At 43.8% G+C, this 17362-nt stretch overlaps 1 protein-coding gene across 2 annotated transcripts in view; it reads left to right on the top strand.

Moving 5' to 3' along the window:
• Positions 1 to 16454, top strand: part of TCP11L1 (t-complex 11 like 1) — a 29221-nt gene extending 12767 nt beyond the window's left edge. Inside the window, exons 7-12 of one of the 2 annotated variants that reach the window (XM_080687221.1) lie at positions 4720 to 4856; positions 7172 to 7368; positions 11357 to 11538; positions 13745 to 13917; positions 15564 to 15743; positions 16014 to 16454. In XM_080687221.1, the coding sequence (XP_080543347.1) occupies positions 4720 to 4856; positions 7172 to 7368; positions 11357 to 11538; positions 13745 to 13917; positions 15564 to 15743; positions 16014 to 16132 (988 nt within the window). In that variant the 3' untranslated portion in view covers positions 16133 to 16454. Of the gene's footprint in view, positions 1 to 4719; positions 4857 to 7171; positions 7369 to 11356; positions 11539 to 13744; positions 13918 to 15563; positions 15896 to 16013 lie in introns of those variants that run through there. The other variant, XM_080687222.1, reaches the window with a different exon arrangement.
• The last annotated feature ends 908 nt before the right edge of the window (positions 16455 to 17362 follow it).

Here is a 17362-nt window from a genome sequence, read left to right as displayed (position 1 = left end):
GAAACCTTGATTGGTTGCCTCTTATACATGCCCCCACCGGGGATGGAATCTGCAACCTAGGCATTTGCCCTGACCAAGAATTGAACCCACAACCTTTTTGGTGTACAGGATGATGCTCCAGCCAACTGAGCCACCCGTCCAGGGCTCCCAGTTTGCTTTCTTTATATATACATGTGAGTATGTATGCATGTGTGTATGTTTTTTTCTCTTTAACCTTGTGAAGAATAATGGCAGACATTGTGACATTTCACCCTTAAATATTTCAGCATCTCCTAAGAATGTAGACATTCTCCTACATAATCAAAATACAAACAAGACATTCAATAAATTTAACTTTAATATAATCCTATTAACTAACATTTTATATTAACTTTCTTTGGTCTTTTGCATGTTTATATTTGCATATGTATAATTATTATTAAATTTATATAATTGTTATGCTAATGTGGGCAGAGAATTGACTGATGCTGCCTGAGACTTTGACTTTTGGTTAACTGCTTAGCTGTGTGTTCCTGTGAACAGATAAAGATGTTTTGTATCAAAATGGTCCTAGGCAACATTGCTTATGGGAAAAGTGAACTCTGATTGGTGAATTGTGTCTGGACTGCAAGCACTGATAATGAACTGTAAATACTGGATGGGACACCATACTTGGGACTTCTTTAGTGAAGTAGCTTTTATAATTGGACGTGCCCCTAGTGAGGACCCTGGAAGCCATGCTGTAGAGTTGTTACAAAATATTTTCTCACCTGAGGCTTTTAAGCCAGGTGGCTCCCACATGTCTGAGTTGTGTGCTTGTGGCTGGTACTGAAACTCTTGTTGAAGAGGAATGTTTGGAGCTGCCCTGTTGGCAAGCTGAGTGAATACTAGTAGATGGTGCCAAGGCTGTGGCTTATGATAGTCTTGTGAGTCTGAATATTCAGTTGAACCTGAGGAGACCTAGTGGGCATTGCAGGCCTGACTTTTTCTGTTAACATTATACCCTAATCATTTCACTTATTTTTTTTTAAAATAATTCTTTATTGTTGAAAGTATTACATATGCCCCCCTTTTTCCCCCATTGACCCCCTCCAGCCCGCCCCTGCTCCCCACCCCTCACTCCACCCCCCATCCCCACCTCACCCCACCCCCGCCCCAGGCCTTCAGTACCCTATTGTCTGTGTCCATGGGTTATGCATACAAGGTCTTTGGTTGATTACCCCCCACTCACCTGCCCTCCCCCACCTTCCCTCTGAGATTCTGCACTCTGTTCCATGCTTCCATGTCTCTGGAAATTTAAAGCATCATTGAGATATTGTATATTCACATGGAGTTGTGAGAAATAATATAGGACACTTTATCCAGTTTTCCCTCAATGGTAACTTTTTGTAAAATGTAGTATATCACAACCAGAATATTGACATTGATACAATCTACTGCTCTCACTTAGGTTTCCTGTTTTACTTGTCTATATATTTGTGTGTTTGTGTATTTTTATATGACTTTATTATCTGTGTGAATTTGTGTATCTGCCACCCCATTCAAAATACTGAACAATTTTAACACCACAAGGATCTCTTGCATTGCCCTTTTATAACCAACTTATATGATTTTTTTAAATAAATCTTTATTCAGATTATTACAATTATTTCTCCTTTTTTCCCCCAATAGCTCCCCTCCACCCGGTTCCCACCCCACCTTCTGCCCTTACCTCCCCCACACTGTCCTCATCCATAGGTGTACGATTTTGTCCAGTCTCTTCATGAACCCCCCATTCCCCTTTCCCCCTGAGAATTATCAGTCCACTCCCTTTCTATGCCCCTGATACTATTATATTCACCAGATTATTCTGTTCCTCAGGTTTTTAATTCACTTGATTTTTAGGTTCACTTGTTGATAGATATGTATTTGTTGTTCATAATTTTTATCTTTACTTTTTTCTTCTTCCTCTTCTTTAAGAATACCTTTCAGCATTTCATATAATACTGGTTTGGTGGTGATGAACTCCTTCAGCTTTTTCTTATCTGTGAAGCTCTTTATCTGCCCTTCAATTCTGAATGATAGCTTTGCTGGGTAGAGTAATCTTGGTTGTAGGTTCTTGCTATTCATCACATTGAAAATTTCTTGCCACTCCCGTCTGGCCTGCATAGTTTCTGTTGAGAAGTCAGCTGACAGTCGTATGGGTGCTCCCTTGTAGGTAACTAACTGTTTTTCTCTTGCTGCTTTTAATATTCTCTCTTTGTCTTTTGCTCTTGGCATTTTAATTATGATGTGTCTTGGTGTGGTCCTCTTTGGATTCCTTTTGTTTGGGGTTCTGTGCACTTCCAGGACTTGTAAGTCTATTTCTTTCACCAGGTGGGGGAAGTTTTCTGTCATTATTTCTTCCAATAGGTTTTCAGTATCTTGCTCTCTCTCTTCTTCTGGCACCCCCATAATTCTGATGTTGGTACGCTTGAAGTTGTCCCAGAGACTTCTTACATTATCTTCAACTTTTTGGATTTTTTTTTTGCTTTTTGCTTTTTCAGTTGAGTTTTTTTTGCTTCTTTGTATTTCAATTCTTTGACTTGATTTTTGTGTTCCTCTTGTCTGTTTTTGGGTCTCTGTATAATATTTTTTATTTCAGTCAGTGTATGTTTAATTTCTAGTTGGTCCTTTTTCATGTCTTCGAGGGTCTCGTTATATTTATCGGCCTTTTCTAGGATATTCTTAAAAAGTCTTATAACCGTGGTTTTGAATTCTATATCCAGTCGTTTGTTTTCCTCCATTTCTTTCGTTTGTGATCTGATTCTTTGACCCCGCATTTTCACTGATTCCCTGAGTTGGTAAGGTATATATTTGTGCTAGGTTTCCAATATGGCCCAGTGGGTCTGCCTCCCCAGTTAACCTGAGGTGGACACTCTTGGTGCACCCCTTTGTGGACTGTGTGTACAGCCTTGTTGTAATTAAGTCTTGATTGTTGTTGGTATCACTGGGAAGAATTGACCTCCAGGCCAGTTGGCTGTAAGGATCAGCTGTGTCTATGCTGGGAGAAGTTCGGTGCTGGAGACAGCCTTATTGGATTAGACTTGCCAAATTGCAATAGCCTCTGTGCTCAGCTTGGATGGGGTGGAGTCTCAGTCTTGGCTTCCCGTCAGCCTTGCCCTTGCGCGCACATGCGTGCCTTCAGACTTCTGCCTTCCCGGCTCCCGAGTCTCCGCCCGAGAGTCCAGACTCCCCCCACAAGAGCGTGGGTCCCCAGGGGCTCGCCTGAAACTGGGGTTCACTGCAGTCAGAACTGGGGCTCAGTGTAGTCAGGAGCCTCTGACTCCCATCCACTAGGGAAAGCTTGTAGCAACCTCCGCAGCCTTTGTGCGCACTGGCACACGCGCGCTTTCAGTCCTCCGCCTTCCCCGGCTCCCGAGTCTCCTCCCAAGAGTCCAGACTCCCCCCACAAGAGCATGGGTCTCCAGGGGCTCGCCCGGAACTGGGGTCCAGTGCAGTCAGAACTGGGGCTCAGTGCAGTCAGGAGCCTCTGACTCCCATCCACTAGGGAAAGCCTGTGGCAACCTCCGCAGCCTTTGTGCGCACTGGCATGCGCGCGCTTTCAGTCCTCTGCCTTCCCCGGCTCCCGAGTCTCCGCCCGAGAGTCCAGACTTCCCCCACAAGAGCGTGGGTCCCCAGAGGCTCGCCCGGAACTGGGGTTCAGTGCAGTCAGAACTGGGGTTCAGTGCGGTCAGGGGCTTCCTTCCCCCTTCCACCAGAGAAAGTCAGCCAGGCTCTCAGCCGCCCTTCCTCTCTGCGCGCACAAAGACCCTTTGCCGTACCTCCAATTCTCTGTGAGCTTTTCTCTTTCCTTCTAGTTGTAGAATTTTCACTCAGCCAGCTTTCCTGTGGTTCTGGATGGTGTCTGTTCTGTCTTTTAGTTGTAGTTTTGAAATTGTTGCGTGAGGCAGCAGTTTAGGTGTTTATCTATGCCGCCATCTTGGTTTCTCCCAACTTATATGATTTTTAAAAACTCCCTATAAGCATTTTCAATAGCTACAAAATATTCATTTGCATATAATTAAGGTGGGTTTTTTTGTGTGTGAAAATAGACAATTAGATTATGTATAATTATTTACTATTTAACCCAGCAATGAACATCTTTGTGCTCAAAACTTTTACCTGTATTTTAGGTTATTTCCTAAAGATAGGTTCTTAAGATGCGATGACTGTGTCAAGTCTGCTCATTGGGTACATTTGGAGAATGAAACAACAGTTCTGCCACCAGAACTAGAATGTAAATCATGCCCTGAAATAAGAGACACTGAGGTAGGAGAGGAGAAAGGAGAGTCAATTTCCTTTCTTTCCTAGGAAAGTGGATTAACCTACGTGAGAGTAGCTACTGGGTGATGAACTCTGTGCCCTTAACCTGGGATCTTGGGCTCCTTCCTTCCTCTGTGGCTGCTGTGAGGGCGGCCCCAAAGCCAAGGAATGCATTCTGGTCTAGACAGGCAGTGGGGAGAGCTATGTTTGCTTGGGGGTAAGAGGTAAAGGGGTGGGGACAGAAAGCAGCTTAAAAATTTGCAGTCTTTTCAAACTATTACTTAAGCTTTTGTGTTTTCTAAATGTGTTTTTCTTAATTCACTTTCTCATGATTTTTCTAACTTTTCTTGCCACCCTTTCTGAGATGAAAAGACTGTCTCAGATCACCTCTTTTGTTAAAACTATGTTTACTTTACAAGTGTACAGTTCTAATTCCTTTGCTCTCTCTTCTTTTAGGGCAATTTTTTCTGTGTTGGACCTAATGAAAGTGGACATGGCAAACTTTGCTGTCAGTAGCATTAGGCCACATCTCATGCAACAGTCAGTTGAATATGAAAGGAAGAAGTTTCAAGAGCTTTTGGAGAAGCAGCCAAGTATGTTTAAATGTTTTGGGATGTTCTTTTGTTGTCTGTTTTTTATTTTAGTTGCTGTAATTTGTTGCGTAACAATATTTTCAAAACAAAACTAAAATTTAGTATGAGAATAGTCTTATTTGAAGACAGAAAAACACAGACATTAGTACCTGAAAAGAAAGTTTAATTGACAAACAAGAGAAATATAAGTAGGATATAAAAATAGAAATTTGAGCCTTGGCCAGTGTGGCTCAGTTGGATGGAGCGTCGTTCTGTGCACCGAAAGGTGACATGTTTGATTCCTGGTCAGGGCACGTACCCAGGTTGTGGGTTTAATCCCCGGTCTGGGCACATAGGGGAGGCAACTGAAGTTTCTCTCTCTCTCTCAAATCAATAAAAAAAAACAAAAACAAACACATCCTTTGCGTAAGGATTAAAAAAAAAAAGAATGGAAATTTGAAAGAATGAAGATCTTAAATAGGTTTCTAATGATGACACCAGTTTGAGATAAATTTTATGCTTGGCCTTGATTTTAAAACATGACAGCCTGGCCGGCATGGCTCAGTGCTTTAGCATTGACCTATGAACCAGGAGGTCACAGTTCGATTCCCAGTCAGGGCATACGCCTGGAGTTTTGGGCTGGGTCCCCCGTGTAGGGCTTGCAGGAAGCAGCCAGTCAGTGATTCTCTCTCATCATTGATGTTTCTCTCTCTCTCTCCCTCTCCTTCCCTCTTTGAAATAAAAAATTAAATTAAAAAACAAAACAAAAATGTGACAAACTTCTTGTGACCATTGAATTCACTTTTCTCCTCCCTGTGAGGTACATCAAGAAATTTCGCTTTGCTTCTGTTTCATATTCATAAATCTGTTTTCAGACCCAGAAAAGTCTTACTTTTATGAACCTCTCAGACGACTGCAGGAAAACAGATGACTATAGAATCCAAAATTATGTTGCATTTTGAGGGTGCTTTGTGGGTCTGCATCCGCAGCTATTGTTCTGAGTAAATTGCAATCTTCAGATCCATTTTAAGACGAGTCCTGTTTAACCTCTACCTTTGCTGGTCACAAAGTGAAAGTGCTTTTCTCGGCATAGATTGTGTTGCCTGACCAGAACAGTTCATTCAGCCCTGAGCAGTTGTTCATCCAGCCCCAGATAGAGAAGTTTGGGACGGTGCTGGGCCAGGAGGAGGAGGACAGCAAAGTAGAAGTATCAGACCAGAGGAAGACGAGCTGATGTTTATTCCGTCCCATGCTTGTGCCCAGGGTGTACGTGCATTATCCAGTGTAACCCTCACTCACTAAGCCTCTGAGGTGGGCCCTATATTTTAACCTCATTTTACAGATGTGGACAAAGACTTGAGAGATTTTTGGCTAGAACTGATTGACCACACAGCTCACTTCCTCAACCAGTGTTGTACTGCCTCTCAGGAGACATGCAGGGCTGCAGTCTGACTGGCGGAAGAGACTTAGTGTGAGAGCCCGGTCCGGCAGCCGGGACCCCGCGAAGGGCACACTGCTGGCCAGAGTCTAGAACATAATACAGCGTAAAAGCCAAGGTTTCCCAATCCCGTTGGGCCACGAGAATGCTGTTGGCAGAAGGCTAAAGCAAGACCAAGAGCTCCGTGTGATCCCTGTGTTGACAGAGCAGAGGTGTGTCCTGTTGCATCGATGAAAAGTGAACTCGGCCATGGCCTTGGCTGCCCACAGGTTTTCAGGTGGACTCCACGGGCAGAGCTGAAACCCCTCTCCAGGACCTGCCAGAGGGATTTCTTGTTCAGACAATGTGGCCAGAAGCCTCATTTTCTTTCTCTTGTGTCCTTCTGAGTCCCTGGTGCATTACTCTTCTTAGAAAAGTAGGGAGAGAGTGATAGTGGATGAAAGACAACTGAGGTCCCCCAACAGTGTTCCAAATGTTGCATAATACACATCAAACGTGTGACAGAGCTCGCCTCCCGCAAGGATGATGGTAAATCAGCTTGATCCGAGACTAAGATCTAGACAAGGAAAAGCCAGGGTGGGAGAGAAGAGAGCGGTTCGTTGACCATCTGTAACCAGGCTAGGTGCTTTATAGGTCACGATCTTGTTTCATCCTCACAACAGACTGTCATGTGATGTACATTTCCTTATTTTAGAAATCTGATGTTCAGACAGATTATGACTTGGCTAAGATCACTCGGCCAGTAATTAGTGATACTGTGATTTGGACCAAGTCCTATTTGATTCTAAAGTCCATTCTCTGTACTCTGCCACACCTCCAGGATGATCTTCCCAAAGGTAATTCCGAGAAGCATCCCTCCTGATCGTTACAGTAATGCCCACAGCCTTGTTTTTCACAGATTCCCTGGACTTCGTCACCCAGTGGCTGGGAGAGGCCGCAGATGACCTTATGAATCAGAAGTATAGAAATGCCCTGCCAGCTGGGGGAGGGGCCGCTGGCTCGGGAGACAGTCCCATGCCTAGTCCTGTTGCTGTCCAGAATTACGCGTACCTGAAGCTTCTGAAGTGGGACCACCTCCAGCAACCTTTCCCCGAGGTAAGTGCTCCAGAGCAGGGTAGCTGCTAATTTCTTTTTGTGCTGCCAAACTTTTAAAAAATAATAGTTTTTTGATGTTATAATTCATATACCACAACATTTCCCCTTTTACATTGTACAATTCAGTGTTTTTTTGGATACTCACAGAGTAATGTGACCATTACCATTATTTCATTTTAGAACATGTTCATTACCTCAAAAAGAAACCCTGTACCTGTTAGCAGTCACTACTTCCCCCACCCTCCACCTCCACCTCCACCTCCACCCCGACCACGAATGTACTTTCTGTCTCTGTGGATTTGCCTGTTCTGGACGTTTCTTGTAAGTGGACTCATACAGTATCAGCCTTTGTGTCTGGCTTCTTTCACTAAGGAGATGTTCATCCATGTTGTGGCATGTGTCAGTACGTCATTCCTATTTTTTCTAGTTGTATTTTTCTTGTTGTGGTAAAATACACATTACAGAATTTATCAGTGTTAAGTGTATAGTTCAGTAATGCACCAGGGACTCTGAAGGCATTAAGTACATTCACATTAGTGTGCAGCCATCACCACCGTCCAGCTCCAGAACTTTTCCATCTTCACAGATTAAAACTGTACCCTTTATTTTATTTTTAAAGTTAATTTAATATTTTTTCATTGACTTTAAAGAGAGAGAGGAACATCGATTTGTTGTTCCACTTATTTATGCATTCATTGGTTGCCTCTTGTATGTGCCCTGCCTGGGGATCAAACCAGCAACCTGGGTGTTTTGGGACATACTCTTCCCAACTGAACTCCCCACCCAGGGCTGTGTGCCCTTTAAACAGTAACTCATTCTTCCTCCCTCTGCCCCTGGCAACCACCCTCTATTTTGTGTCTCTGATTTTGACTGCTCTGGGTACCTCATATGCGTGCAATCATACAGTATTTGTCCTGTTGTGTCTAGCTTGTTTCACTCAGCGTAACGTCTCCAGAGCTCATCCATGTTGTAGCGTGTGTCAGCATTTCTTTTTAAGGCTTCATGGCAATACCACGTTTTATTTATTCCTTTATCAGTTGATGAACATTTGTATTCCATTTGGATTGTTTCTACTGTTTGGCTGTTGTGGATTGAGCAGCTGTGAACATTTGTGTACAAGTCTTGGTGTGAATGTATGTTTTCAGTTCTCTTGGGTATCTAAACGATTGGTTGCTGGGTCATGTGGTGACTCTAACATTTTGTTTCCAAATTACCTGCTCGTTTTACGGTCCCTTCAGCAATGTATGGGGCTTCCAACTTGTGCTGCTGAACTGCTCTCCTGTTTTTACTCATCTCGACCAAACAGTAGCAGTGATGTTGCCCGTTGGTTTTATCTAAAGAAACTTCTTCCCCTTCCATGCAGAAACTTCTTCCCCTTCCATATTTTTTCTTTTTATGTTTTTCACAATAAGTTCTTCTAACTGCAGTAGTCGTTTGAGGAGATGACTAACAAGGGATTTCCCCATTTTGTCTGCAAAAAGCTGGTTTGGTGTGTAGACTCCCCCTCTTTTTTGAGGGCACTTGGGCTTCTGATCTCTAGCCTCAGGCGCTGCTACTTCTCTAAATATCTTTATCTCCAAGTTCCTTGTGGTTGTTTCATGACATTGAAAGCCTAAGGTTTCATCTCTTGCCTCTGAGTTCCGTGCTTTGTGGCAGAGGAGGCTCTCAAGAGGGTGCTGAGTTAGGGGTAGGGAGTAGGGAGCGGGTTCTTTCTGAATAGTGGCTTGTTCTCTGCTGGAAGGCAGTTCTCAGCCTTAAAAAAATAGCTGTGAAGAGGATGGTGTTTTCACCGGGGATAGATGATTACTTTTGCAATTGATTTTTGGGAATCTTTCGAGTCCTAAACTCACTATACTGCGTTCAATTGGGAGGCATCAAAGTAAGGACGCTGCTGTGTAGCAAAATGAAGTAAAAAAAGAGATGGAGTTGGTTGAGGCATTAGTGTTTAACAACTGAATCTCAATCTTCAAGGATCATTTTTATTTCTTGAGACGAATTCTGGGCTAAGACCCCAAATTGCTATTGTCTTGATTTGGTGTGTCAGCTTCTTATAGCAAGACTGGTCCTGAAAGTTTATTTGATTAACCTGTAAAAACTCAGGTCAGAAGTCATATCTCCTCAGTCTTTCTTCTGCTCTTTCCTTCATTCCACACAGGGGTCATTGCCCTGGGAGGACCCAGGGTGTCTAACACAGGACACAGCCATGGAAATTTACCACGGACTGCTTTCCAGGAGGCTTTGGGTTATTATCTGTCGTTCCCACTTTTTCTGTTTACTGTTTATTTTTCTCTGTCTTTATTCACTTACCAGTTCTTGAGCATCTCCTTTTGCTAGGTACTGAGGGTGAATAAGTCTAGGCTCTGCCCTCAAGGACTTTCTCTCCTCTTTCACTCTGCTACCAGATAGGGTGAATCGCTGGTTTGCCCAGGACTGGGGTGTGTGTGTGTGTGTGTGTGTGTGTGTGTGTGTGTGTGTGTGTGTTGGGGGGAAGGTGGTATTACTGGTTCAAAGTCTGTGTGCCCAATGCTTGGAAAGACTAAAACTCAAAACATCAGAGTCTAGTAAGGGAAGGTTTATTGATCAAGAAGGCACCAACACGATGGGAGACCTCATCCTCAAATCCACCTTCTGAAAGTACAGAGTTCAGGCTTCTTTTACACCAACCCAATGGTTTGTGGGAGGGGCTGATTTTGTAAAACTCCAGACACAGCAAAATTCCTCTGGTGATTAGCATGTCTGTATGCCAGACACAGCAGGAGCTATTAGCCTGCAGGCCCTGGAACCAGGCAGCCTTGCACACGTGGAGTCTGAGCGGTCGAGCATTTCACTCTTACCATGGTGGTGGTTCACAGGACCTGGGGTCTTCTGTCTTAACACCGAGACAGTCCTGGACAAACTGGGATGAGTTGGTTACCCTTGCTCTGTACCTCATTACCCTTTCCTATCTAATGATGTAACTTCTATTTATTTCATTTTAATTTTTAAAAAGTATATATATTTTTTATTTCAGAGAGGAAGGGAGAGGGAGAGAGAGATAGAAACATCAATGATGAGAGAGAATCATTGATTGGCTGCTTTCTGCATGCCCCCCACTGGGGATTGAACCCGCAACCTGGGCATGTGCCCTTGACCAGAATCAAACTCCGGACCCTTCAGTCCACAGGCCGATGCTCTATCCAATGAGTCAAACCAGCTAGGTCTATTTATTTTATTTAAAAGTATATATTTGTATTGATTTCAGAGAGGAAGAGAGAGATAAAAACATTAATAATAGTCTATTTTATTTAAAAGTATATATTTGTATTGATTTCAGAGAGGAAGAGAGAGATAAAAACATTAATAATAGTCTATTTTATTTAAAAGTATATATTTGTATTGATTTCAGAGAGGAAGAGAGAGATAAAAACATTAATAATGGGAGAGACTCACTGATCAGCTGCCTCCTGCACGCCCCACTCTGGGGATGGAGCCTGTAATCCAGGCATGAGCCTCCTCCTCCCCCAACCCCCCACCTGGAATTGAATAGTGACCTCCTGGCTTATAAGTTGATGCTCAACCACTGAGCCGTACCAGACAGGCATAATTTCTATTTACTGAGCGTTGCCTCTGTCAGCCACTTTAGATGCATGGTCTTTTTTCATCTTTGAAAACAGCCTTGTGAGGTAGGAATCCTGGTTCTGCGTAGGGCTGAGTTGAAAAAATTTGCATAAGTTTATGCTGCTATTAAATGACAGAGTCTGGCTCACACCCAATCTGTCTCGTGTTCTTAATGGGCGTGCTCTGCTGCAGCCTCTCTAAGGAAGAAGGGGCTCCTAGTCTTAGCCCATGTGTGAGTGGAAGGATAATTCACACATGATTTCTTTATGGCTGTGAAATGACTAGAAAATCTGAGGGAAACTTCAGAGGGCTGTGTGGGGGCTGTGGCCCCACCGCCCTCTGCTGGCAGCCTGACTCTACAGCTCAAGGGTGATTTCTGTTTTCATCACAGACAGTGCTGATGGACCAGGCTCGCTTCCAAGAGCTCCAGCTCCAGCTGGAACACCTGACTGTCCTGGGGGCGGTGCTGCTGGTCACGTTCAGCATGGCCGCCTCAGGCATTTCCAGCCAGGCCAACTTTGCTGAGAAACTCAAGATGATCGTGAAGATCCTGCTAACAGATATGCATCTGCCGTAAGAGGCTAAAAGCTGTGTAGAGGGACTTTAATGGATGGGTGGGAGGCAGCGGGTGGCAGAGAGCAGGCTGGAACTGGGGTCTCCAAGTGTAAGGCAAGATCTAGGGCCACTTTCTAGGAATCGAGAGACCTTGCTCTCTAGCTTTCTTTACTCCAGCAGAATTTATTCAGTCATATGGTCAAAGTTAGAATCAACTCCATGTTAGAAAGGCTCTAGGATAGTGGCTTTCACATATTTCTGACCAGGACCCATAGTAAGAAATTAATTTTCTATTGTGACCACTTAGACACATCACATATGTAAATAAAATTTTCAAAAATTGCAACCTACCCTAACTATGTTTAATACACCCAGGTATTTCTATTCTATTCCATTAAAAAGTACTGTTTGCTGCCTGACTGGTGTTGCTCAGTGGTTGAGCATCGACCCATGAACCAAGAGGTCACCAGTTTGATTCCTGGTCAGGGTACATGCCTGGGTTAGTACGGGGCATACAGGAGGCAGCTGATTAATGTTTCTCATCTACGTTTCTCTCTCTCTCAAAATCAATAAAAAAATATTTTTAAAGTTTTATGCCCTTTGCACATTTCTCATAGACATTTTGTGCTGGTTATATTGGATTATTTTATCAACCAGCACTAATATTTTTATTGATTTCAGAGAGGAAGGGAGAGAGATAGGAACATCAATGATGAGAGAGAATCAATGATTGGCTGCCTCCTGCACCCCCTACTGGGGATCGAGCCCGCAACCTGGGCATGTGCCCTTGACTGGAATTGAACCCGAGCCCTATAGTCTGCAGGTCGACACTCTATCCACTGAGCCAAACCAGCCAGACCTAATCCAACTTTTAAGGGCAGCTGCTGTAACTGCTCTTACAGTGAAGTCAGATTAGGCCATTTATGTGGTTTACAGCATATGGAAAATTTAGAATGGTTCTGAGTAAGCGAGGTCTGACAAGGTCCAATTGAGAAGATTCCTCAAGGGGAATGTCCCCAAAACATTTTCATCCTTACAAAAGGGGGAATTTTACTGCTGAGTTTGCATAAAGTGCATGTGTTTGGTGCAGTGAGGGACACGTCCGCATGTTGTGACTAGGGGTTCAATAGGGCAGGAGGGTGTTTGCTGAGCTGAGGCCTAGCCTGGGGCAGGTGTAACCCTGAGCTATCCCCCAGGTCCCCCTCCAGTAACACTGCTCTGTCAGAGTTACTGATGAGAGGGGCCCTGTTTGGCGCGTCCTTAGGAGTCCAGCCCTGCATGGCCATATTCACTCTGGCATTCAGAGCTGGTGCCAGCAGTGAGTCCAGGGCTTGCACATTGCTCTCACTAATTCTGCCATTCAAAGAATCTAGACCCAGAACAAAGGCAATTAATTGCCTTCTCACAGAATACCTGCCAGCAGACCAGCAGAATACCTCCCAGAATACCCAGCTGCTGGGAGGGTTCCCAGCAGACACTCTAGGGCAGGCGTCCTCAAACTACGGCCCGCGGGCCACATGCGGCCCGCCGAGGACATTTATCCGGCCCGCTGGGTGCCGCTGCCTGTCCTGCTTAGCAGCCGACTCGTTCCGGGCCCGCAGTGCGCATAGGAATTTGTTCATAGTTTTTTTTTTAAACTATAGTCTGGCCCTCCAACAGTCTGAGGGACAGTGAACTGGCCCTCTGTTTAAAAAGTTTGAGGACCCCTGCTCTAGGGGCACCTGGGGCTCCAAGAAATCCAGATATTAATTTTCTTAACCTTTAGATTTCCGTTTTACTCATTCTTTTAAAGTAGTTTTACTCACGTCTTTTGAAAATTAAAAGGGAATAGGTTTATTGAATGAAAAGTTTCTCTCCCACTTCTGTCTCATTGCTACCGAATTTCTGGTGTCTTGTATATTGTTCCAGAGTTATTCAAGATATTCTTAAGTTCCAGGCTTATTTCACCACACAGATGCTAGCAAGAAGTTGGGTTTTGAGTTGTTGGTGCTGACGTTATCTGAGTTCTTCCCTTCCCACCATCCTTTCTGGGATTGGGAGGAAAGAGAGAGGAAGGGAGAGACTGGAGAGGGGAGAGGTTATGGGCAGTGAAGAGTCACAGATGTTTCCTTTGAACACATCAGTCCACACATTGGTTCTATGACTTTTATCAGGCACGGGCAGGTGCGCACCTTGTTTATAGGTTCTTTCTTCCCTGGCTTCTCCTTCCCCTTTTCTACTCAAGCTCCTTCCATCTGAAGGATGCCCTGACAGCCATTGGTGAGAAGGTCTGCTTGGAGGTGAGCAGCTGCCTTGCCCTCTGTGGGTTCACCCCCTTTTCCACGGACAAGGAGACCGTGCTCAAGGGCCAGATCCGCGCCGTGGCCAGTCCTGACAACCCCATCCGCAGGATCATGGGTACGTTTTGGGGGAAGGCAGGAACCAGGGATCACCACATGCCATTAGGGTAACCCAAAGGTTTGGGCAAATGACCAGACAGCCATCACTGTTTTGAAGGCTTTGAGTTCAAAAGCCTGCTCCAGCCTGCGAGCATGGCCCTTTGAACCAAGAGATCGCAGTTCGATTCCCGGTCAGGGCACATGCCTGGATTGTGGACTCAATCCCCAGTGTGGGGCGTGATTCTCTCTCATAATTCATCTTTCTCTCTCTCTCTCTTTCTCTCCCTTCCTCTCTGAAATCAGTAAAAACATATATTTTTTTAAAATACTGCTCCAGCAAAACCTGAATGATTCATGGTTACTAGATTTCAGATTGGATAGAAGGGTGGACCAGTGGTGGGTCTGCTTCTAATACTATGATTTTTTTTTTATTCTTAGTAAAAGAATATTTTTTTACTTTTTTCATATTTATGAAAAAAGAGGTACGTGGATCAGTGGTTTTGAAAAATTATTTTGTCCCAGTCCTGCAATGGTCACAATTTCACCTGTGCATCACTCCGGAGCAGCCTCTTGAAGATATTGCCGTGCCCTCTGATCATCAAGATTAATATTATTGGGAAGCAGGAAAGTGCCTGTAAATAGACCCTGGCTAACGAGCTGCTCCTTGTTCTGCCGTCCTGGTGGTTTAGTAACAGCCAGTTATAGGCATGGAGATAGAAACCTGCCCTCACAAAGGAATGACACGAGGATCTCCACTTCTGGGTGAGGCTTTCAGCTTTGGGAACCTTGAAAACCAAACTAACTTTGGCGATCAGTCTGCAGTTTCTCTGCGTCACTGGGTTCTGAAGGGTGTAAGTCATTTCCTCCTGAGAGGGTTCCCCAGGGCAGGGTGTGGGCAAGTAGTGTGGAAAAGCCCGTTCAATATAAATGTTCCTATTGGTTTTGTAATAAAATCTGTAAGAACTATGGCTCATACTCACAATTTTTTGGCTGATGAGGACACACAGGAGTGTGCAGAAGCATTGTAGAAGGGAATGGGCTAAAAAAGCATCAACCTAAATTATTCCTCAGAGGAGGACAACTTTACAAATGCCACCAACTCCATGGCCTCCCATTGTAGGGGACCTTCCTTCTTTCATATGGGCTTGGTGGGAAAAGACAGATCACAAGCCATCAGTGCTGGAATCTTCTTTTCGTTTTTGAACTTGTAATTCCCGCTTTATTTTTCATCCCATTTTTTATGTGATCTTCAACAACGGCTCATGTTGGTCGCAGTATGACTTGCTCCTCTGGGAGCAGAACCTGTTAATACTCTGGTTTCCCAGTATTTATTCATACGTTTGTTCTTGCTTTCCAAGTGTATTTTGAGCTTTTATAGGGGCCAGGTTTCATGCCAGGGACTGTGCTGGGTGCTGGGGAGAGAATGAAGAACACAATAAGCATGGGTCCTCCCTTCATGAAACTAACCATCTAGAGGGGGAGAGGAAACAGTGCAAATGTGATGACTGTTCAGAAGTGCAAGGTGCTCTGGGTACCTGATCTGGGAGGTGGTCAGGAAAGACTTTCCTAAAAAGGTGATGCTTAAGTTAAAAACGGAAGCATCATCAGATGTTTGTAAAGTCACCCTGGACAAGAAACAACTAATTGCGTTCTTTTCTATCACAGATTGCCGAATCCTGACTTTCTTAGAAACCTACCTTGCCTCCGGCCATGAGAAGGCATTGCCCACAATACCTGGGGGATTGGGTCCAGTCCACAAAGAGCTGGAGGAAGTTGCTATTAAATTTGTTCGTCTGGTCAACTATAACAAGATGGTCTTCAGTCCCTACTATGACGCAGTCCTCAGTAAGATCCTTGTTAGATCCTAACACGTATGCTCCCAATAGCAGCAATATTACCTACTCCACTCAGAATACCTGTTCTTAACTCTAATGTTGCTTTGGAAAATGGCTCTTTAGTATATTTCTATTTAATAGCATTGATTCCAAAAGGAAGAATATATTTATTGTGTATCACTGTTGAAAAGACTTGTTGAAAAATGCACTGAATTCTATTTTGAGGGTTTGTATTTATAAATGCAAGTTTATAAATTAAGAAAGCTTTTGTTATCTTGAGTTTCACAGGAAGCACTCAGCTTTGGAATGGTTGACTGCCATGTGTCTCCACCCCCACTCTATCATGACTGTAGCTGTTTCTCCCAGGAAGCTGGGACCTCTCTTCTGTTACCTGGGTAATTTTTCTTTTAGACACCCAAGAATGAAAGAGAATAAGCCATGACCTTGTCTAGACTTTTGCCCCTCTGGCAAGCCTCGAATCCCTTCTCCCTCCAGGTAATTTGTGTTAAAAGGCCATATATAGCCCGGCTGGTGTGGTTCAGTGGTTGAGCATTGACCTATGAACCAAGAGGTCATGGTTCGATTCCTTGTCGGGGCACATGCCCGGGTTGCGGGCTTGATCCCCAGTGTGGGACATGTGTGCAAGAGGCAGCCAATCAATGATTCTCTCTCATCATTGATGTTTCTATCTCTCTCTTCCTCTCCTTTCCTCTCTGAAATCAATAAAAATACATTAAAAAATAAAGATAAAGGGCTATAGTCTTACTATTCGCCCCTACCCCCACCCTGACACTGACGCTATTTATTGCTTTTCCCCTGCCTGTTTCAGCCAGAGCCCCAGAACCCATTTGTTCTAGAGGAGAGTTAATTGATTTTAAAGACTTTATTCTTTTATACAAAACTAGAGGCCCGATGCATGAAAATCGTGCAAGGGGCTCGGCCCTCGCAGCCCCTGCTTCATCTGGAAGGTATTCCGGCTGTCCAGTCTAATTACCATATTACCCTTTTATTATTATAGATTACTCCTGAGCCTGGATGATTGCAGTTATATGATTTATGGGATCCACAGAGAGGAAGTTCTTTGACTCTTAAGCTTTGGAGAATTAAGGAGGAAATATATGTATATTTAAAATATAGTAACATAAAAGGAGATAAATGTCTGGAGTTTTCACTGAAAAATTCACTGTCATACAATTAACTGTTGTATTGATTGGATTAGAATTTCAGATAAAATAGTGTGAACTCACTACTTCTTTGATAAGAGAGTCAGAAAAATTCCTGGATGTTGAGCAGTATTTTTTGAGGAACTTCAATGACCAGAATTCCCAACATTATCTTGTAATTGAAAGAGGAGTTTTGGTCTCATATTAAAAAATACAAAACGTGCATGTGTATTTCAGACAGAGACATTGTATTAGAAGCAGAGCCATGAAGTTATTGGAGTGGTCTCCAACTGCCAGAACAGCAAGAGATGAAATAATGCAAGGAATCCCTTTATTAAAGGTAATGAGGACAGAGATCCAAGGTGGTGGTGGAGTAGGTGGAAGCTACATTCACCTCGTCCAAGGACCAAACGAATTACAACTAAAAATATAGAACAATCATCCTGAATAAACAACTGAAGACTAA

The sequence above is a fragment of the Plecotus auritus genome (genome assembly GCF_963455305.1).
Source record: "Plecotus auritus genome assembly, chromosome: 9".
In the NCBI taxonomy this organism is placed as follows: domain Eukaryota; kingdom Metazoa; phylum Chordata; class Mammalia; order Chiroptera; family Vespertilionidae; genus Plecotus; species Plecotus auritus.
The sequence above is the reverse complement of the archived record's forward strand: the minus strand, read 5'-3'. Positions and strand labels throughout refer to the sequence as shown.